Source organism: Myxocyprinus asiaticus, chromosome 2, assembly GCF_019703515.2.
Source record: "Myxocyprinus asiaticus isolate MX2 ecotype Aquarium Trade chromosome 2, UBuf_Myxa_2, whole genome shotgun sequence".
In the NCBI taxonomy this organism is placed as follows: Eukaryota; Metazoa; Chordata; class Actinopteri; order Cypriniformes; family Catostomidae; genus Myxocyprinus; species Myxocyprinus asiaticus.
In genome coordinates, this window is record NC_059345.1 from 7,129,453 (window position 1) to 7,153,864 (window position 24,412).

The following is a 24,412-nucleotide window of genomic DNA, read 5'->3' on the forward strand; positions in this document are numbered from 1 at the left end:
AAAGGTTTTAGTTTAAAACCCTTTGTTTTGGTACAATGATACCATTTAGAAGACAAGGAAGTTCTTCACTGTTGTCTAGAATACAACGCCAGAAATGAATTTGACTACTTTGAAATGTGGTTTGAAAGACTGGATCATTTTGGACCTTCGTAACACCCGTCTTTAGCACTGTCCAATTGTGATAGGATCACCCTTTAATACCAAGTACCTGTTTCTTGAGTGGGTTGACCACATGCTGATATTTGGGGCATTCATATCTGGACAAAGCATGTTTTTTCCCAAAACCACCAAAGTTCCCATAGAACATATTTTTAACTTGCCAAAAAAACAAAACAAAAAACAAACAAACCGTAATTCAGTTTAAAAACCACACGATTGCCTCACCTGTCTGTACCACATGGTCTGCTCCATTCCCAGCCTTGCAGACTCTACACTTGCCTTTGAGTCATCCTTTCCATGATGGCCAGCTTCACTGAGCTTCATTTTAAGCCCCTCAGCTTGCTGTGGCTGCAGCTTGGCCTCCTCCCCTTTAGGGATAATGACTGACTTGACTGGGTCAGAGGAAGAGTCTCTCTGCTTGCCAGGAGCCTGTGGCTTTCCCAGGTCTGAAATGCTGGGGGCTTTTGTAAGGCCTGGAGGAACAGGGCCCTTCTGTTTCCAATCCTCTTTCATGAAGACTTCCCTATCCTTAACTCCCGACTCAGGCTTCTTCTCAGCAGACCTGTGCTGCTCGGTCATAAGTCTCTGCCTTTCCTCGTACTGCTGCCTGTAAGTTGGATTAGTGTTCATGAGATGGTTGTGATATACCTGGTCCGGGTATCCATAAGGTGGGACGTAGTATTGGTTGTAGTAGAGGGGCTGCATGTACATATTGGAGCGCTGCTGGATGACTGAGGCTTGTTGTTGTTGGTGTGGCTGACTTAAAGCGACCTCAGATTTGCACTCATCTGGTGCCTCCACCTTCACCTTCTCCTCTGCTGATTCTTGCTCATCCTCTTTCTTCAGTTTCACAGCTTGGCCATCCGGCACTGGTGCACTGGCAGTGGTACCACCAGGGCTCGGGTGGGTGTAACTGGGAGAGTAGTAATTGTCATAGCTAGCATAATATGAGGACTCTTTACTCGATGTCTGTGGGGGAAAGAGCGCCTTCTTTGCACTGTCCCTCATCGACTGATCTTCTGCCTTGCCTTTGACCCCTTCTGATTTGCCTTCACCATCCTCTCCTGCATCAGATATGTCAGAGTATGCAGGGCTGTTCGTCTTAACCGAAGAGCTATCAGCCCCATTCTGGGTGACTACGTGGAGGGGAGTGAGAGGCTGTCCGCTGCCATCTACCCGACTGGCCACCCCGATGGATGGACTGGGAGCATTATCCGTGAAACTGTATATCTTATCTGCCTCAGCCTTCATGCTGGCTAGGCGACTTTGATGAGGGTCCGAGGAGCCATTGTGATGACCCTCACTCCTGCTTCCTGGGTCAGATGACTCAGAATATGGGCTTTTCCCATCTTCAACCTTCCCTCCTTTCCCTGGAATCTTGGGGTTGTCTGCATCCTTGCCAAGATCTTTCTTCTTCTTGTCCTTTTTCTTTTTGTCCTTAGAGTTACTCAAAGCTGGATTGATTGGTGATGAGTCCCCAGGTACACCCAATTTAGACTGTACGCCCTTTAGTTGAGGACTCTTGGGGACACCTTGCAACATGTTGCCCATCCCTGGAGGATGGCTGGGGCTTCCGCCACTGAATGACGTTGGCTGCAGAGAGTACATCTGCTGAGAGGGCAGAGATGGAGCCATGGGCCTGGAGGACTTCATGTTCTTCTGGGACATCTTCTCAGACTTGGCACCACTGCTTGGCTTTTTGGTCTTCCGGTCCTCCATGCCGTCATTGCTAGCCTCATCGGCAGTAAGGCAAGGCCCATCCTCACAACCCTCCATTGGTGTGCCACAAACTTCTGCTTCAGTATCACCATTCTTTTTCTTCGACTTGGAGCCAAACTTTCCAGGAGAGGGTGATGGACTCTGAGCATCAAACCCTCTCCCTTTAGGTGTTACAGAGCGTGCTGGGGAAAGAGAGCCTTTTTGTGTAATCGAAGCTCCATTACAATTTCCGGGCTCTGGGTGGAGAGAAGATTCTTCACCATATTCGCTGTCCCCATCCATCTCCAACTTAATATCTTCATCATTATGAGCACGAGCTTGATGATACTTTAGACCATTGATGTGCTTGTACTTTTTGTTGCAGTTGGGATGTGGGCAGTCAATCAGTACTGGTGAGGAACAGCTTCGGTCTAGAGGAGGAGGAAGGGACTCTGTTTTGATGATGGGAATTGGGAGCGTTGACATCATTCCACCATTTGAATTTGTACGCATGCGCTTGTTGCCTTTCGAGTCCTCAGAGCTGGAGTTAGGCTCCATGTCTGATGCAGGCTTGTTCTTGCGCTTGCCAGCTGAGGAGGGGCTGGCTTTTATGTCCTCTGTGTTACTATTGGGCGGAGTCCTGCGCTCAGATGAGTTCTGGCTGCCGCGGCGACCCTTGCTGTTGGAACCTGCTCTGGTCTTGCTGCTGTTGCTGCCCTTGTTATCTGACGAATTGCTGGTCTCATTGACTGGGGTGTTGCTGTTAGGTCGCATTCTCTTTCCACGTCCGCGGCCATTTCTCATCTCCAGGTCACTTGTGGGAGACTCGCAGAATCTTAAAAAGAACATTAAAAAGATATTTTATGGGATCTTCTATCAAATGCGACATGTACAAACCCCATTTTGATTACATTAAACTTATAACAAATGTAATAATAATTTGGTATTATACTAAAATTAAAGGGTAAAAGATACTAGATACTAAATTTTTACTCAAGACTAAAAATAGAAATGAGTTTATATCTAGTTAAAAAGTGATTTTGGAATGTAGCATAATATTTTTTTTAAAAGATTTATTAGAACACAAATGCAAGGTATATACAAAAACATACTATTAATACTTCAGTACTTTTCAATAGTTAGAATACTACATAGTCTAACATTTAGATCTGCCAAACTTCAATACATGATGTGTAGACCTTATGTACAAAGGTGTAAGTAAAAAAAAAAAAAAAAAACATTCTTATGCATAAATTAAATCTTTGATTCATCTTAGATTATATTCATAAATATATATAAAGAAAATAAGGTCTTTACTGTTTTTGGGACAGAAATGAATAAACAGTGTTGGTTAAATGGATTGTCAAAAATACTACACTATTAAGATTATAAATTGATTAATTCAGATATAAATTGATTGATTGAAATGTTTAGAGGAGAAGGAAAAAAGGATTGGCAACACCATTTAAATTAATTTGTCCCGTCAGAGAAGCAACTCTATTGTTGATAGGCTGATGTTCGTCTTTAGAGTGCGTCTCATCCCTGAGGGTTATGATGTGATACACCTGGAGAGTGATGCACCTGACTTGCTGCTAGTCCAGTGGGAACTGATGCAGGGTGGAGGGAGGGAGCTGACAGTCAGGCAGAGACTGCTGAATAGGATATTTGGGAAGAATACTATATGGACTAGAAAACATTTAGCATTTGCTGTGCCTGAAGACCAAAAAACTGATTTCTGATCCACTCAGAACATACAAACATAATGGTTGCATCAAAATTTGCATACATATACTTTTTGTGACGGAAAAGTATATAATCTTGACAGCACAACAAAATAAAGATATACTACTGTCTTAAAAATGGGTCTTACCTCTACAGACCCTGCTGTTGCATTCTGTTTTTGTTTGCATGCAAACGCTTACGTCACAAGTTAAATTATCTTAAAATTCATTATTGCCTAACTTTTTGATTAATACATTTCAAAACTGGGATATCAACTTTGGCCTTGCATTCCTCTCCATTTTTCTTCAACTAAAATAAGATGCAAATTGGGGTTGCAGTGAGAATCTACTTTGATAAGCACACTGATCTGAAATGTTAAAACAATCTTTGTATACCTTGGAGGAGCCCAGTCATGGCGGGTACAATCCAAAAGTGTTCCAACGTATGTCTTGTTCCGCCAAGTAACATTAACCACCAGCATACCTGTTGAACATCAAGAGGATCCTTATTACATATGAGAATTCTTCTCCAAAAGGTTCAAATGCACATTTCTACTTTTCACATTTCAAACCTCCTTTGAGCTCCTTCTCCATCTCTCTTATTCTCAGTATTCCATGCATAACCCTGATGCCTCCATTCCCATTTCAATAGTTCAAATAGAGGTTTCAAAAGGCCAGCACTCTCAAAGCAGCCATCCTATTTTTACCGTGCGATTCATGATTACAGCAGCTAAAAGCTGCAAGGAGAGTCGTTTCTGGGAGGAAAATTGTTTGATGCTGTCCTCCATCTGACTTTGCAGCAGTGTGAGCTGCCTCTGCCTCAGCAAATACTATAGTGATTGTGTAAAAACAGCTGAAGCAAATGAAAAGGACTGGTAGTGGTTCAGGGCTTTCACTACAGTAGATTGCTCAGGTAAGAGCAGGACCTTTCTGTAATTTTGTACTACTGTAATACAAGGGAAAAATCAATATGGCACTGCAATTACATGCCCTTAGTAGCGCATGAGAGGCAGAATAATGTTGGGTATGCTTGATATGCTTTCAGTCACTCTTCATCGTCAGTCTAGTGATAACACAGTGGTTAATAAATGTATTTCTGATGTGGCTAAAGAATATTATGTTTTTGTAAAAATACTGAAGGTTCAAATTGACAGTTTTAGCGATTAGACCAGGTTTTCTCAAATGGTGATGTAATCATTTACATAATCTGTGAAATGTGTAATAATAAGCAGAAAGCACATGAGATAATGCTGTTTTTGGAGCATTTCAAGCTGGTCAATGTCTCCAGAATCTATGCAGAAACTTTCCAGCCTCACTCATTGCCAAACACAGCAAATGCAATCATTCCCTGGACTATCCAAATTACTTAAAATGATGTTGAAAAAACAAACCCTCTTGTCTTGTTTTGTTTTCCATTATTCCCAATAACCACAGTGTGGGCGTCAGCATGTGAGGGCTGAATTCATGACCGTTTCTTTGAAAAATGTCAGTGGAGGTCAGCGGAGGAGCACATTAGCGGAGGCCCCTTCCTCTTTCACTTGCAGTCATTACTGGTGCTCTATCCACCTGTCTGAACCCAGGCTAAATGAGGCTAAATGGTCTGCATTTCACCTCTCATGCCCTTCAGAAGTCAGAGTGGATCAAACAGAAGCCTGGCAAATGCGCTGCTGTGCTCTAACACTCCATTAAAAACAGCACTATTGGACTTAAAAGGCTAGGCCAGCTTGACAGAGATCTGTCTTTGTGCTGTACAAGTGTGGTTTTATAATTTATATTAATACATCATGCACAGGCAATGTCTGACATAGTCATATTCCTAATTGACTTTTTTACTTAAAAGAACAAGAATGTGAAATAAGAGGCAGGTTTGATTGATTTCTTTGTAGAACATATGGATCTTTGTCGGGGACAAACATTAATAGGGGCTGGGGCAAAAAATGGCACCAAAAGTGACAAAAATGCCCCCAAAATTCAAAATGTGGTCCTGCATTAATTCCGCTGCTTTATTTTATGTGTGACATCTGATATATTTCTTAAAGGAATATTCCAGGTTCAATACAAGTCAATCGACAGTATTTGTGGCATAATGTTGATTACCACAAAAATACATTGACTTGTTCCTCCTTTTCTAAAAAAAAAATAAATAAATAAATATCGAGGTTACAGTGAGGCACTTACAATGGAAGTGGATGCATTTTTGGAGGGTTTAAAGGCAGAAATGTGAAGCTTATAATCTTATAAAAGAACTTGCATTAATTAATCTATTAAAAGTTGTATATAATTTGAGCTGGTTGTGTTGTCATGGCAACCAAGTTGTAAATTGCATATAACGTTACACAGTAAAGGTTAGTAAGCGATTTTATCACACAAAATCATTTTTAACATGCATAGTGTTTATATATTGTGGCTATGCTTTTGAAACAGTGAGTATTTTAACGTTTACGGATTGGCCCCCATTCACTTCCATTGTAAGTGCCTCACTGTAACCCAGATTTTTGTTTATTTTAAACAAAATACATTTTTGTGGCAATCAATATTATGCCTCAAATGCTGTCGATTGAGCTTAACTTGTATTGAACCCCGAATATTCCTTTAATATTCTGTATTCAAGGCCTAGGTGCACATATTTACATAAACTTACAGATTGAAAATTTATGTTAACAAATTTATAAATGAAAGAATTTGTCATTATTTTAAATTACATGATTCGAGAACATTAGCCCTATTAAAGGTAAAAAATACCCCTGAAATTCAAATCCATGGGGCAAATATTGTCCCTTAATGTGTTGAATTACACCTGTGGTTACTCCACTAGCACACCTATGTGAACTTGAGGGGAACTGACTTCATACATCCACTAAAAATCCTAAAGATTTGGTTAAAATTCATTGCAAAAATGGCTCAGAGCATCACTTATTAGCAGCCAACACTTGGTTTGATGCTTTGTTGTACAATGCAATTAAATTCATACATTTTAAGTACATTTTCCAAAAAATGTTTTTACTTGTATTTTTTTTTTCTGATTTGACATTATATATCTCTGGGTGTAAATAAAATGGCAACAAAAAAAATAAAAAAAATAAAAAATGTTTTTGTTTTGTTTCCAATCATGTCACCTGTAACTGAGTACAATTTTGTATTGATATGACAAAGCAATCAAAAGTTAAAACATTACAAATTTTATATATCCAAGTGTCCAAAAGCCTCTCCAAACAAATAAAACATAATAATTGTACATAAGAACTAATTACACATGCAAACACAACAATGATTAAAGGTATGCTCCCTCTCCAAAGCATGCAGGCATGAGCCCACATTTCATATATCTCTGCCCATATTTGGATGACTTTCACCTCTGGTTGCAGTGATCTGAATTATTATACGATTGGTTTAGTGTTCTACATAATTTCAGATGAAGTCATCTGATCCAGGAAAGCTAACGTGTTTTTAGCCAGATAGCACATTATGTGATGTGTGCACATTGTGCTTCATGTGGATAATCTAATGATCTATGCATCCGATTATGTTGTGTGTGGGCTCGTTTTAACAGGACTCCCCTCCTCTAAGTAATGTTATGTGATAATTTATGTGCCCGAAGTGATAAGCAAAAACGCGGCTTATAAGCAACACCTGTTTACATGTAACATGTATGTCAAAGACATGTACTAAGTTATTAATCTATATTTTTGTACTTACTCTTTGAGAGTTTTTCAACAACATATAACACATGGCTATTTGATCAGTCATTTTAAACGATAACAATAATATGTAAAGTGCAAAATGGTTCATAAATGATCAAAACAGAGCACTTTTTTAAAGCCCATGTTCAGTTTTGGTCATAAGCTTTCAAATGATATCTATTTTGTGTTGGTCAAGACTGTAGTTATTAAAATTTTGGTAATTATTTTTTTCTCTGTCCAAACACCTTTTAGGGCCACTGTATATAATCACTTTTAACTGGCAATAAAATAGCAGACTGATATACAATATCTTGTTGAATTGGCCTTGGAAAGAATGCTGCATCAGGACACTGGCATCTGAGCCCTGCTGTTTGGCATGGTTGTGTTTGTTGGAACCAAGCCCTTCATAGTCTGTGGGTGAGGGCTTTCTGGGCTCCACTTCAAGAGCAATAAACTTCCAGAAGATTTAGGGCTGACATTTGGAGGCATCAGCATGCATGGCTTGTGAGAATGGATGCCACAGCAACACGACCCTGCTCTACCACCAGCATCCCGCCGAGAGGATTTGTGTCAGAGTAATGCCTAGAAATATTGCTCCAATCTGCCTCTGACTGTTTCATCATGAACTGAAAGCTGTCTGCCCTTACCCTCCTGCCATTCGGGGGTTCACGTGCTGGGCTGAAAATCGGGCTGAACCATTATGAAAAAACTGTGAAATCAGTTTTGTTTTTTTCCCAATTTAGTTGTTTTTCATTTTATTTTTTCTGAATTCCGTGTTTTGAAGTTTAATTACATTTCCTCATTAAAAAACCTGTCTAATTAAATGAATTTAAAGAACTGAAAACAGAACAATTACCAACATACCACTGCATTATTCTGATCAAATAAAGTGCTTCAATTCAGATCCTCACAGCACAATCTAAAACACAATATTGGAGTTATTTTTGTCAAATACAGTGCTGCACAGTACTTTAATGCTTTATTAATGAAAGCATTGATGAAAACTACCTCTATTGCTTGTGAAATATTGCTTAAATATAATGTAATTATTATTGATATATTATTATGTATTATTAATACATTGAATTTTACATTTTAGCATCTTAAATTTCCTGTGTCTAGTTCCATTGAGCTTTTAGGCGAAAAAAGTGAATGAAGCCCTTTCAGTTTGTTTGTTATTGATGACAGCTTCTCACCTCCAAATAAGCAGTTCACTATATGGCCTAATGTGCTTATTATATCGCAAAAGGCTACGATTTAATTATATAAATATACAGTCTGCATGTGCTGCGTGCTTCAAGGTGAGTGAGCGCTCTGCTCATTGTCATTTACTACACACTGAAGCTCATGATGAGGTGTTTTCAGTGTATGAGCAGCCGGCTTCACGCATTCAATTGGAATTGAACAGCATATGCAGATCAATTATGATTAATTGTGCATTCATATATACATTTAATCACAAATATGTAAAATTGACAATCTGCATTTTATAGGTAAATCCGTATTTATGACTGGATTCCTCGATTCAGTCCGTGTTTTCCGCATCACGGAAATCTTAGGGTCCAAACATTACAATTAAAGACTGCTTATTTTTTGAGAATTTACAGCAGCACAACATCTAGAGAATCCAAAACAATCACTTAAAAAAATAGTGCTTTCCACTTTGGTTCCAAAGCTTCATTTTGAGTGTCCGGTGAAAAAAAGATCTTTACTTTTGCAATGCCGTTCTGTTAGCGCAGAAATTACACACTTTAGCTTTAGAAGTTGCTCCTAACGATCCGGTTGTCTGTGACCTATACACTAATTTAAACACCACTGATTTGGGCGATATGGCTTCAGAAATTATATCTAGATATTTTTCAGAAAATTCATGATATTCTATATATATATATATATATATATATATATCGATAATTATGTTTTTGCTCTGAAATAGCATAAAAGTGTTTTGTTTTAAACCAGAGAAACCATAATTTCATCTAAACAGCCATTGTAGCCATGTAGAATTACTATTTTAAAGGCATTAAATAGAAATCTATTTAAAAATGATGAAGGCATATTTCCCACAGTTTTTCACTAAATGAACACAAGGGAGAGTAAAATGAAATAATTTTCATTGATTTGCACGTTTATACTCATATTTAACATACAATCATATACGGAAGCTTAATAAAAATCGTATTTACCTACACACTGCACTTTTTTTTCACATTCTACCATAGAAGATATAAGAAAATGTGTACCGGTTGTTTTAATCGGGAGCATTTGCTTTAAGTCATATTCTGTTAATGGAGAAAAATGTAAAAAAAAAACAAATGGGCCACATCTGTTTATAACATATGTAACTCTATGCTGTTTACAAATAAACAGCTTTCAGTTTTTGAGTAAAACAAAATGCCTGTTGATTTCTATTCATTCATTAACTTTAATGACTGTCTATCTATGGATATTTCTGATATTTGCAATCCTCTTTTCTATGGTTTAATTATCAGGTTCACTGACTGAATGTTTTTACTGACAGCAGTCAAGAGTCTTTTAGAAAGTTTTTTAGTTAAGATAGGACAGGGTATTTAAATTGGTTGTACTTTGTAAAGGCAAAATACTCTGAATAGGCTAATTTAGCATATATGTTTTGGTATGCATGTATTTGACCTGCCAACATCAATTACTTAAATTATGTAAATAAGTTGCTTCAGACTATAAAAGTCACAGGACCTTTCAGATGATTAAAAAAAATAAAATAATTTATATTCCGAAAAGTGCACATAAGTATTAAAGTTTCAAACAACAGCAATATGAACGAAAATAAACAGAACATAGTGGCAGTGTTAGGACTTAGGAAATCAGCCTTTTTAGAAGTGTGGGTGGACTGTCTTAGGCATCTTTAAAAGAGTGTAGCACAGCAGAATGACATCTCAATGTGTTTGAAAGATGCTGAATCTTACTGCTCTACTTTCCACCAACACCAAGTGTCGCCACAATACAGATCTGCCCAACACCACCAATAGAAAATATAACATGCATCAAAAGATGAGAAGCATTCTGACCAGCCTGACACAGCATCATTCTCTCAACCAATGGTGTGAGTTAGGGGCGTGACTATCTGTTTGTTTGACCAATAGATTGGGGAGTGTTTGGGGAAACCTGTTTGAAAACTATCATCACTTTGCAATTCCATTTGGTGATGCTAGTGGCGCAGAAATTACACACTACATCTTTAGGGAAGTGTGGCATTGGTGGACTGTGAATGGCCACATAAATAGATTAGTTTTTTCCTCTTGACCTTTCAACTGTGCTCTCTCTCCATTTCAGAGACAGTCACACACACACACACACACACACACACACACACACACACACACACACACACACACACACTGGAGTGGCCACAGAGGAGCAGGGTGAATCACACACACACTGCGCCCATGGCGAGAGAAATAGAAAACACTTAGAGCCTGTGCGCTGTGAATGCTGATGAGGCAGCTTTCTGTATGTGGCGGCACCACGACGATGGCAGCAGGCTGAGTGTGGGCGGCATGTACTTCACTGCCTACCCATAGCCTAGATACGCTCTCAGTTAAGGATTTGGGGGAAATTGTTCCTTTTCATGCTCAGCGATCAAGACTATCAAGGCTTAGGCTGCTGCAGAGCAGAATACACTGACAGCTCTTGCATTGGTCTATGATTAGATACAAAAAATCCTCAAGAGATGTAACGCCACAGAAACTGGCCAGATTTAGTTCAAATGAATTGATCTAGAACCATAAGGCATCATTTTCTGCTCGGGGTAAGAAGCTGTTAAAAGAACAAGAGAGTCTGAAATGATCAGGAGGCAGGTTTGATTTATTTTTTTTATGTAAGATATGGAGATAGATGTACTGTTTTGATCCCCAGCGGGAATTCAGCATGTGGCAAGTATGCAAATTAAGATGATTATTTTTGGTAATTAATCTTATTTGAAATCTAACAGAATAGAACATAGAATGACAGAACGAACAACATAAGGAACAAATGATAGAACAATTGATAGATAAAACACCTGACCAATAGAACAAAATGAACGATAGAACAAAACGACAGATAGAACAATTGATAGATAGACAAAATGACCAATGGAAAAAACAAATGATAGAACCAAGAATAGAATGAACGAACGATAGAACAATAGAGCGACCGATATATCAATAGAACGATATATAGCTAGAACAAACAATAGACAGAACAAACTGATATAACGACAGATAGAACGACAGCTAGAACAAACAACAGACAGAACAAATAGATAGAACCACAGATAGAATGTGTGATAGAAAGACCAACAGAACTATAGATAGAATGATAGGTAGAACTACCAATGGGATGACCAATAGAATGGCCAATAGAATGATGGATAGAGTGACAGATAGAATGATAGACAGAACAGCTGATAGATTGACAGATAGATAGAATGACTTACAGAGAGAACAGAGCATGCGACAGATACAACAACCAATAGATAGGACTACGGATAGATAAAACAACAGAACAACCGATAGATTGACTGGTAAATTGAACAACCAACAGATAGAATGACAGAATGACCGACAGATAGAATGATAAAACAACATATAGAACAACAGATTGAATGTCAGAATGACCAACAGAATTATAAAACGATCGATATAACAACCAACAGAATGACAGACAGAAAGATAGTGTCTATCAGATATAGTGTCAGACAGAACAACAGATGGAACGAACGATAGATAGATAGAATGACAGAACGACCGATACAATGATCAAAAGAATGCTAAATAGACCGAGAGAGTGACAGATATAGCGGCAAAAAAACGACAGCTGGGATGACTGACAGATAGAAATACATATAGAACGGCCAATACGACCAAAAAGAATAATAGATAGAACGAAGAGTGACAGATATAGCATCAGATAGAACAATAAATGGGAAGACCGACAGATAGATAGAATGATACAATGACCAACAGAATGATAGACAGAATGAAGAGCGACAGATACAGCGACAGACAGAACGACCAATGGGATGATCAATGTATAAAGAACAGATAGAACAAGAATGACAGATAGAGCGACCAATAAAATTCTAAATAGAATGATAGATAGAATGATAGAGCGACTAATAGAATGACCGAGATATAAAACGAGTGATAGAATGACCAACAGAAAGATAGATAGAACAATAGCTAGAACAACCGATGGGAGGACCATTAGATAGAACGACAGAATGACCGATAGAATGACAAATAGAGCGACCAATGGGACAACCGATGAATAAACAAGAGTTAGAACAAGAACTACCGATAGAACGACCAACAGAATGATAAACAGAATGACAGAGCGACTGATAGAATGACTGAGATACAAAACAAGTGACAGAATGACCAACAGAAAGATAGATAGAACAACAGATAGAACAACCGATGGGAGGTCCATTAGATAGAACAACAGAACGACCGATAGAATGACAGACAGAGCGACCAATAGAAAGAATGACAGATGGATATAATGATAGAACGACTGATAGATAGATAGACCAACAGACAGAATGACCTACAGATAGACCGAACGATAGATAAAACAACAAGAGAGTGATAAAACGACCAACAGAATGACGATAGAACGACCAATAGATAGAACAATAGAATCCGATAGATAATTGTCTACACTTCATTGGTCAGCAGTTTTAAGACTGGATGATTTTTATCCACTTAGTAACTCTGGGCTGTTCTGAACAAGCAATACTGACATCCACTGTGGCATGCTGCCAGTTTTCAGGCTTTTATTAGTAACTCACAGGAGACTCGCATAAAGAAAAACAAATTTTAAGCATCTACTTCTGTGGAAAGTATCTTGAGATATTAGTCCACAAACTCACTTTTTGCCTCTCTTAACTGGTCCCTTTACTATTCAAACAATGTTCTGAAAAACAAGATAATGAAAAACTAAATCTGGGTGCAGAATATGGGGTATGTACTGTTTATTAAATCTAAATGTTTTATGCATTAACAGACCAAGCAGTTTTGTGAATTACATCACTGGTGTATATAATGCTAATGAGTGTTTTTATCTACTTGTAATGTCACTGAATAATGAATTATGAAGTGGATGTCGATGATTGGACAATGGCAAGTAGTCCAGAAAGGCAACTTACATTTCAGACACAATATGGTCAACTATTTTGTCTAGTTTTTGTCTATATTGTCTATTTTAGCTGAAATAGTTCCAAACAAAGCCAAAGCAGGGTAAACCATTGCGTGTCGCCAAGCAACACACAGAATGACAGCCTGTCGGGAACGCTGCAAACCCAGACAAGCGGAGTGATCCAGACAGTGAAGTGTCCCAGTGCAGTTATACTGAATACCAGCACAATCAGATAAGAAAAATGGAACTAACTGTAAATTTACATCAAATTACAACACACACTATGCCAACAAAGTTACAGACCTTATTACGGTCTTATCTTATAAATCAACCTTTGTCCTCATAGCTTATCACACGTTCTGGTGTCTCGGGTTATAAACTCGTAAAAGTATGCTTTCTTACCATCCTCCGTCTCTTGCCACACAATGCCCTCCAGGTTGACGCTGGTGCCAGGCTCACAGGGCCCCAGGCACTCGGGCTCCGTGGACAGGGCCACATCAGTGGTGTTGACAGCCACTGAGCGTGTGCGCACCATCAACTGCTCACAAGGTGAGGCAATGTCACTGTTTCCGAGGAGGTGAAGAGGTGGAGGGGCGGGAGTGGAGACAGGAGACTCCATCTACAGAAAGACAAGAGAGAAAGAGGTAAGCAGGGATAAGAATTGTGAGGAATTTAACAATTCTGGTTCCGAACGATATGAAAGTGAGTAAATGATGACAGAATGTTAATATTTGGGTTATTTAAACATTTAGCAAGTTAGAAATAATATTAGGAAATAGGAATTGCCGTTTTTATTGCATTTACTGCCCTCAGCTACATGTTGCCAAATGATAAGATCGTTTCAGATTACGCCAGAACAGATATAAAAAAATTAGGAATAAATTAAATGCTTTAATTTTGCTTCGTTTGAGCCATTCAGAGGTGGACTTACTCCTATACTTTGGATCATTGTCTTGCTGCATAATCCAGTTGGGCTAGAACTTCAACTCACTGACTGATGACCGGACGTTCTCCTTTAGGATTTTCTGGTGGAGAGCAGAATTCATGTTTCCCTCAATTACTGCAAGTCACCCTGAAGCAGCAAAGCAACCCCACACCATCACACTACCACCACCATGCTTGAACGTAGGTATGATGTTGTTTTTGTGGAATTCTGTGTTTGATTTACGCCAGATGTAATGGGACCCCTGTCTTCCAAACAGTTCCACTTTCGACTCATCAGTCCACAGAGCACTCTCCCAAAAGGTCTGAGGATCGTCAAGGTGTGTTTTGGCAAAATTCAGACGAGCCTTAATGTTCTTCTGGGTTAGCGTGGTTTTTACCTCACCACTCTTCCATGGATGCCATTTTTTGGCCAGTGTCTTTCTGATAGAGGAGTCATGATCAGTGACCTTTACTGATGCGAGAGAGGCCTGCAGTTCCTTGGATGCTGTCCTTGGCTTTTTTGTGACTTCCTGGATGAGTCGTCGCTCTGCTCTTGGAGGAATTTTGTGGAAAGGTTCACTAGTGTGCCAAGTTTTCTCCATTTGGAGATAATGGCTCTCACGGTAGTTATTTGGAGTCCTAGAGCCTTTGAAATAGCTTTGTAACGCTTCCCAGACTGATGTATTTCAAATCACCTTTTTCCTCATCATTTCTGGAATTTCCTTTGACCTTGGCATAGTGTGCTACTGGGTGAAACCTTTTAGCCAACTTCATGCTGCTGAAATAGTTCTATTTAAGTGTTGATTTGATTGAACAGGACTGGCAGTAATCAGGTCTGGGTGTGTCTAGTCCAGCTGAACCCCATTATGAATGCAGTTTCATAGATTTGGGGATTTAGTAACTAAGGGGGCAAATACTTTTTCACACATGCCCAGTTGGTATTGGATAACTTTTTTGCTTCAATAAATAATATTATCATTAAAAACTGTATTTTGTGTTTACTCAGACTGCTTTTGTTTTATGTTAGAATTTGTTTGAATTTTTGAAACAATTTAGTATGAGATAAACACAAAAACAGAAGAAATCAGGATAGGGGCAAATACTTTTTCACAGCACTGTAACTAATCATGAAAAGTGTCAATTACATCTATTCCCGTAGTGTCAAGATTGTCTATTTACAAAATAGTTTTGTCCATTGTGTGCACTGAATGCATTAGACAAAAAAAAAAAAAAAAAAGTTTAAATTAATCTATTAGCATATCAGAAACGACATCCTAGTATTCTAGTATTGTTGTTGTGTTGCACAGTTTCTCTGTATAATTAATTTAAAATGTAAACAAAATTTGAAAACACTTTTCAGCTTGTTTTGAATGTGTAGCCTACATAAAGAATATGGCATGCAGTTGCCCCATAAAAAGTCGACAAATCGAAATCGAAATGAATATCGCAATTACAATATCAAGCAAAATGATCATCAATTATGATTTGTCATAATCGCTCAGCCCCAGCACTGCCAAGATACCACTGTTAGGCCCTTGAGCAAGGCCCTTGACCCTATCTGCTCCAGGGGTGCCGTATCATGGCTGACCCTGCGCTCTGACCCCAGCTTAGCTGGGATATGTGAAAAGAAGAATTTCACTGTATATGTGCAAATGTATAATGTGTGACAATATAAAAGGCTTCTATATTAAATAGAACCCTAAACAAAACATGATCATTATATTGGTTTTTGCAACATTTTTTACTCATTCATTAGTTCATTTTTGTTCTAGAAAATATCACTTATTATAACAAAACTTTGCCTACTCTGTCAAAAAAAAAAAAAATAAAAAAATCAGTAATTACAATGATTTAAGTCTCACAAGCCTTAAGTACAACTACACATGGTAAAAGTTTTTTGTTTATTTCTAGTCAGACATCATAATTTGCATTAGTGAGTCACATCAATTCAGTAACCACTCTGACTTTTGATTCACTTAAATAACCTCGTTCGAGAATTGGACTACACTGGTCGTGCTGTATTTTTGCTGAGTACAAACAGCGAGGACAACACATGCAATAGAAAGATGAGCTATGTCTACTGAGGGATGGTTCACCCAAAAATGAAAATTTGGTCATCATTCACTCACCCTCATGTTGTTCCAACCCCATATGACTGACTTTATTTGGTGGAACAAAAAAGACGATGTTTGGCAACATTTTCAGTTTCATTGTACGGAAAAAGACACGACGAAAGTGAATGGGGACTGAGGCTAACATTCTGCTTGACATCTTTTTTGTTTCACCAAAAATAAAAAGTAATGGGTTTGGAACGGGTTAAGAACCAAAAACTGATAAATGATGACACAATTTTCATTTTTGGGCAAACTTTTTCCTTAACTGACTTGTGGTTGAGCTAGTGAATCGGATGAATTCAGTAAGTGCTTCAACTGATTCAAAAGTATTTTTGATTCACCAAAAAGAACCAGCTAAATAGAATCAAGCACTGGCACCCTGATGGTAGAAAAGGGGCTAATAAGAAACACTATTTCCAGCCCTAGAGTAAAGAACTGGTTAATCACAGACAGGAAACAAACGATGCCTGGAGAACATCAGCACATGCCCTGAAGGTCAATGCTGTTTTATAAAGGCTGTTACAGAGGGGACCTGACCTGCCACTAACTGGACAGTGCACCTCATTAAGACTAAAAGATGCTTTGAGCTAGTCAAGCCACACTCCAGGGGAACAGTGGCCTTCTTTAGCACACAGCATGGGTCCTGACACCACATCATCTAATGATGTTAACAGCGACTCGTTTATGCAACTGAAAGCCTGACTGTACCTGGATGCTCAGGCACTGTAAAAGATACTACATGCATTTAGTGGCCATGAAAACCAGCCAATTTAAGGGATGTAAAGGCAAAACAAGACTGTGCAACTGCTATGAAGATATGTTGGAATATGGTATGCATGTCAATAAAACCTTCTAAAGTCCTGCAGAGATATTTTCTAGTCATGCAAGTACAGCTACTATCCACTTGAATGGGGAAAGACCGTGTCACCTTGTGTGTCTGTAACAAGGCCAAACATTCAAGGGTATGTAAACTTTTGATCAGGGCCATTTGGGGGATTTCTGTTACCATTATGATTTAAAAAGGAGCCAAACAACTATGTGATAATAAATGGCTTCATATGATCACTATCCTTAAAAAAAAAGACCGTTTTTTGCATGATCAGTCATATTTTCAAAATCAATGCCAAAATTTCACAGTTTCTGCCAGGGTATGCAAACTTTTGAACACAACTGTGTGCCCATTTTCACCATCAGGACAAAAATGAACAAGTTCCAATCAACTGGAGATCTTAAGAATCGGCCTGGAAAAGGACACGTGTCTATATTGTCTCCAAGCACGCTGAGGAGGATGGTTCAAGTGGCCAAAGAATCTCCATGGATCACAGCTGGAGAATTGCAGGAATTAGTTGGGTCTTGGGATCAGAAAGTGTCAAAAAAATATCAGACATCACCTACATCACCACAAGTTGTTTGGGAGGGTTTCAAGAAAAAAAAAAAGCCTCTGCTCTCATCCAACAACAAACTCAGTTTGCCAGACACTACTGGAACTTCAAATGGGACCGGGTTCTATGGTCAGATAAAACAAAAAAATGAGCTTTTTGGCAGCAAACACCAGAGATGGGTTTGGCGCACACAGAGATGTAGTAATACCCCATGCCCATGGTTAAATGTGGTGCTTTAATGTTGTGGGGCTGTTTTTCTGCCAGAGGTCCTGGACATCTTGTTCAGATACATGGCATCACGGACTCTAACAAATACCAACAGATAAAAAAATCAAAACCTGACTGCCTCTGCCAGAAAGCTTACAATGGGCCCTGGTTGGATCTTCCAGCAGGATAATGATCCAAAACAAACATCAAAATCAACACAAAAATGGTTCACTGACCACAAAATCAATGTTCTGCCATGGCCATCCCATTCCCCTGACCTGAACCCCATAGAGAATTTGTGGGGTGAGCTGAAGAGTAGAGTCCACCAACATGGACCTCTGAATTTGGAGGATCTGAAGAGATTTTGTATGGAAGAATGGTCTCAGATCACTTGCCAGGTGTTCTCCAACCTCATTAGGCATTATAAAAGAAGACTCAGAGCTGTTATCTTCGCAAAGGGAGGTTGCAAAAAGTATTGAATAAAAGGGTGCCAATAATTATGGCCAATGCATTTTGGAGAAAAATCTTTATTTAATAATGAGATATTTCCCCTGGTTCAATTGTTTTACTTCAATTAAAGGTTAGATTTTTGTGATTTTTTTAATGAAAGATCAAAAGGATAAGCAATGCAGATTTTTTTCACAGCCTTCTTTGCTCATATTTACCAAGGGTGTCAATATTTTGGCCACCACTGTAAAACTGTTTTAAGACATTTATATTTAGAAATGAGCATTAACCAAGATTAATAAATGCTTTTATTTGGTTAACTAATGTTATTCAGCCTTATTGTAAAGTATTAACATTCCCAAGCATCTAACCTATAGATAGGACCGTGACAACATGGAAAATCATGAAAATCATAGGAAGAAATGTAAACCATAAGGTCTGAATTGTATTTAATGGGCTGTTATCACTTGTGATTGATTTAATAACAGACTTAGTGGCTGCATGACTGATTTTACCTCCTGCATGACACATTACACCAAAGAGAGAAGCTCATGTCATCTCAACTGCCCACTGATTTATGATGATGCGTGACTCGCCAGAGTCGTAGCTGGTGCGCTGACACAATAGACGAGCAAACATCCAGCTGTCAGCTCTCCCAGAAAACGCACAGAGGCAGAGAGACGTGCTCACCCACGCCAGGGAATCCAAATATACTTACAGCCCTGAGCCCTGATGTGACATCACATATTGCCTCACAGAATTTGGTCGTCCTATGCAATGTCATTGTGCACATGCAAGACCATTAATAGTGACCAGGGATGAAAAATCTACTGATTTTTGTAATCGACTAGTTGGTGGGCTGTCTGAACAATTAGTCAACTAGTTGGTCTAAAAGGAATATTTGCTGATAACAACAAAATGCATTTCTACTCGTCCCTCATTTTCTTAAAAAAACAAAAATCTGGTTTAGTGAGGTGCTTACAATGAAATTGAATGGGGCAAATCTGTAAATGTTAAAGAGCACCTATTTGGTTTTCCAAATATCACCTTTCATGTAGTGTGTTATATAGCTGTTTGTGAATGTAAAAAAGTCTGCAAAGTTTAAAAAATTCAAAGTGCATGACAAATGGAGTTATTGACTCCCAAAAGAAAGAACCGATTCTGAACACCTGAAACGAGTCGTTAGTAATTCCAGACTTACTTTTTGTACTAACCTACGTAATTTGGTAACAGAAAACCCACCTCTGGTCTTCATTGGCTACTCGCGAACAGCTTTGACCCGCCCTCAAACACTACACTACACTACACAGCGGTAGACCAATCACAACAGACTGGGACATCTGACCAATCAGAGCAGAGTAGGCTGTCTGAAAGGAGGAGTTTAGAATAAATCCTTTAGAACGGATCATTGAACGAGTCGTTTTTGACGCTGAAAAAAAAAAAGGTAATGCTGCAATTTTCTGTGTAAAGTTATATCTAATTTTACTAATTTAACTTCGTTGCCATGACAACGTAACGGCGTAAACATAAAAACCCTAAAATGACCGTAAAAATGACGATTTAAACAACTTTAAAGCTCAAATAATACACAAGTTTTAACCGAATTAATGTACGTGCATTTATAAAATTATAAGCTTCACATTTCTGTGTTTAAACGCTCCAAAAATTGGCTCCATTCACTTCTATTATAAGTGCCTCAATGTAACCTCGATTTTTGCTTTTTTTTTTAAAAAAAAGGAGGAAAAAAAGTCGAAATAAAATTTTCTGGTAATTCTCTTGTATTGAACCCAGAATATTCCTTTAAGAAAATCCTGTTTTAAAGCCAAAACATAAATGATAAGAAAAAAAACATCTAGATAAATTAGAAAATCTCACTTATCGACAAGAATATCAGCACAATTGTACTGACACATGTGCCTTTAGTGTTAAAGAAAAGAAAATGTATAGGCATTATTGATGCCAAGTGCCACAAACACACTGCATTGCCAGCAGATTCTTGGCAGAAAACAACTTCAAAGGCTGTCATACACATACAGAACAGGGTAGGAAAGAATTAGAGACCTACAGGCACATCCAAATTGAATAAACATTTCCAGTTCTTCATTCTAATCTGTGAACTCAATGTGATTGCTAAATCTTTCCCAAACATCAGTCATTTTGAAATGCACACATGCTTTTAATACTCTTGCAAAACACCAACACAGCCTACAAGGAGATAGAAGAAATGAAAGAGACTGAGAATACCCAACTACAGCACCATGGCAAAACAATTTTATTTTCAACTGAGTTATGAATTTGCAGTCTGAATTGAATGAAGAGAGAAAAACAGAGCGCTGCCTGCAAAATAGACAAAACTTTCTATTGGTAGCGCAACATCGTTCCACTTCCAACTAGTGATGTCGCAAACGAATAGCTTGTTTGAACTGGTTCATTTAAATTAATCTCCCAAAGTTATCGGTCTGAATTAGTGAATACAACACAACTTTGGTAAAACGTGAGCACCAGAGTAAATTAAAAAGGGTCGCACACCAGACGCTTCTGGTAGACGACAAGGCGCTCTCTAAAATTCGTAACAATTATTTTTTACAAAGGTATGCACACACCGCCACCACTTAGCATCAAAATTCTGCAGTGCCAAGGAGCGGAACTCGCATAGTTTCCCACTAAATTCAACCCTAATCATTATCACAGGACAAAGATAATTTACTCTAGCCATCACTGGATTGATTGTTTATGGTTGTTTATACACTCACTGAGCACTTTATTAGGAAACCTATGGTCATAATAAAGTGCCCGACTTGGTCTTCTGCTGTTGTAGCACATCTGCCTCAAGGTTGGATGTGTTGTGCATTCTGAGATGCTATTCTGCTCACTACAATTGTACAGAGTGGTTATCTGAGTTACTGTAGCCTTTCTGTCAGCTAGAACCAGTCTGAACATTCTCCGTTGATGTCTCTCATCAACAAGGCGTTTCCATCCGCAGAACTGCCGCTCACTGAATTTTTATTTTTTTTTTGGCACCGTTCTGAGTAAATTCTAGATAATGTTGTGCGTGAAATTCCCAGGAGATCAGCAGTTACAGAAATATTCAAACCAGCCCGTCTGGCACCAACAATAATACCACGGTTGAAATCACTGAGAATTTTTTCCCCATTCTGATGGTTGATCTGAACATTAACTGAAGCTCCTGACCCGTACCTGAATTATTTATGAATTGCACTGCTGCCACACAATTGGCTGATTATATAAATCGCATAAATAAGTAGGTGTACAGGTGTTCCTAATAAACTGCTCAGTGAGTGTACGTATCTTTCAATGAACACATGAAATTTTGTAATTTGTGGTTTGATAGCTTGAAAGATTCCTATTCACGAGTAGTTACAGAGAAATTGCATAATAAACGTCGCCATTTGTAATCGTTCAGTTTGTGCAGTTATACCAGTTTCATACACTAACCTGCAAACTCATCAATGTCACTTTGTTCATTCTTGAAGTACAAAAACCTTCATAACTTTGGACTGCCTTCTGCTGCTTGCTCCACATCAGCTTGTCCTCTGTGTGTGATACCGGTGCTTTTCTTACACGCAACATGGATTCAGTAAATGTTATATCACCCTCTTGTGGTCTCCCAACACTATTATGCCACACTATTAAACAGAAAGCCAATTGAGTGAATTGGAAAGCATGCAAATTAGGCTTCTAATATAAACGTCGGCTAATTGTTATATATCAATATCTCAGAAATATATTGATAAAATAATGCGCCGATCAAAAATTTATATATCGATAATTAATGACATCCCTTAATTTTTCCTTTATATTTTTACAAAACATATGCTCAAATTGTCATGTTAGTTACTTTTTAAATATAATATTACAATTATTAAAAAAGCGGATATCTGGAGCAGATGTATACAAAGGGGGAAGATGCATGTGTGGCCTGATGAGAAATTCATCAGGCCACGCATGCATCTTCCCCCTTTTACTCACGCTGCAGCAGAAAAATGGCCTCTCACAAGACAAGCAAAGTGTGGGAATATATAGACTTCTGTGGTGGTGTTGGAAGGCCAGACACTTACCCAAGCTCTACTGGATTGCAAGTCTCTACCTCTGCGTACCTGCAACTTCTGTTCCAGTAGAACAGGTTTTTTTCAAGCGCAACGATTAATCGCCTAAGGTCCTGTCTTTCACTGGACCACAATAATATGCAAATGTCGCTTAACAAAAATGTATTGTCTAAGTAAGTAAATGCGCTATTGTTGTTGATGCCAGATGGGCTGGTTTGAGTATTTCTGTAACTGTTGATCTCCTGGGATTTTCACACGCAACAGTCGCAAGAATTTACTCAGAATGGTGCCAAAAACAAAAAACATGCAGTGAGCGGCAGTTCAACAGTAACTCAGATAACCACTCTGTACAATTGTGGTGAGAAGAATATCATCTGAGAATAGGTCGGCACTGTTTTGGCAGCACGAGGGGGACCTACACAATATCAGGCAGGTGGTTTTAATGCTGTGGCTGATCGGTGTATGCCCTACTTTTCAGGGGCATCAAGTATCAGATTTGATTTGGAATAATAGGTAAGTATTTCAAATGGGTCACATTTACACACAATGTCTTTTTGCTGTTTTCTGAAGGATTATTACTTTAAAAAAAGCCTTTTTTTCAAAATTTCCATATAACGATAGTAAATTTAGCCATTGCACACATTCCAACTTTTAAATATTGTTTTAATTGGTAATCAAATCATAGGTTTTCTTATGTCTTCAATATCACTTTCCATCCTGTCTATTGTAATATCCCTTTAACTAAAAAAGCCTGTTCCTCAATGACATCATCCTCCAGAAAGTGATGTAATTTTTGTTGGAAAAACAACAGCCTATACACATCAGCAGTATTAGAAAAGTATATTATGTATTCTGTTACTTTAAAACATTCGCTCCTGATAGATAAAATTACAGAAATCAGTATGATAAAATACATTTTAAATTCTGTTAAAAATATCCAAATTAATTTCAAGTTGACCCTTATGTAAGCTAACTCTGAATCCCTCATGGAGAACTTTAGCTCTTTATTTCCATCCTGTCAATTGAAAGTTATAATAAATAAGTTTAAGTGTCTGAGCTTGACTTTAATAGAAAGCGTCCTTAAATTACAACACGGGCATATTCATTTTCAAGTTACTGAACAAAGGCACTGCATAAAAGGAATAACCCATATCAGAGGATAAACTTTGAGCATGATCCACAAAGAACAGCTCAGGAAGTACACTAAGGACTGAAGAAATCATGCATACTTAAAGAGTTCAAAGATCAACTCTATTTCACTAAGAGAAACCAATATATTGCTAAGCCAAGAGAAGGAAATATGGCCAAAAGAGATGAGTTGAATCTTCACATCTGTTGCCAAATGAAACAGACTAATCTTCAACCCTTTGCAAAGACAGTGTCTAAAAAGAGAATTATCCTCAGCAGAGTCAGAAATTAAGGGGCAAAAAATACTCTTGTACTGAACAATTCTGTTTTTTATTTGTAACATCTGTTATAGGTCTTAATTTTCTATTATAGCCTAGTTATACATATGATTTCAAGAAATATGAGTTCATGTTCATTTAATTTTAAGGGTAAGAGGTAATAAATTATAAATCATGGACACGGTGTGTTTTATATGATTAGAAAAAATACCCCCATAAAAAGTTTTTTTATTTTTATTTTTATTTTATTTTTTAAATGCCCCTGAAAATCAAATCCAGGGGGCAAAAATTGCCCCTTAATGTAAAAGTTAATTTCAGACACTGGCCCTCAGGTGTCTCGCCAACACTGGGGAGAAAGAAAAAAAAGAAAGAAAAAAATGTATTTGATTTTACATGATTTAATCATGTACACTGGTTCTACATGAATCAATTAAGTTACATCAACATT

The 24,412-nt window shown here is 38.1% G+C and overlaps 1 protein-coding gene across 3 annotated transcripts in view; it reads right to left on the minus strand.

The window, feature by feature from the left end:
• Positions 1–24,412, minus strand: part of LOC127411953 (zinc finger protein 609-like) — an 89,189-nt gene that overhangs the window by 10,195 nt on the left and 54,582 nt on the right. For all 3 annotated transcript variants that reach the window (XM_051647932.1, XM_051647919.1, XM_051647928.1), the window contains exons 3-5: positions 13,820–14,036; positions 3,975–4,062; positions 385–2,692 (exon numbers count right to left, since the gene is read on the minus strand). In XM_051647932.1, coding sequence (XP_051503892.1) covers positions 385–2,692; positions 3,975–4,062; positions 13,820–14,036 — 2,613 coding nt within the window. The remainder of the gene's footprint in view (positions 1–384; positions 2,693–3,974; positions 4,063–13,819; positions 14,037–24,412) is intronic.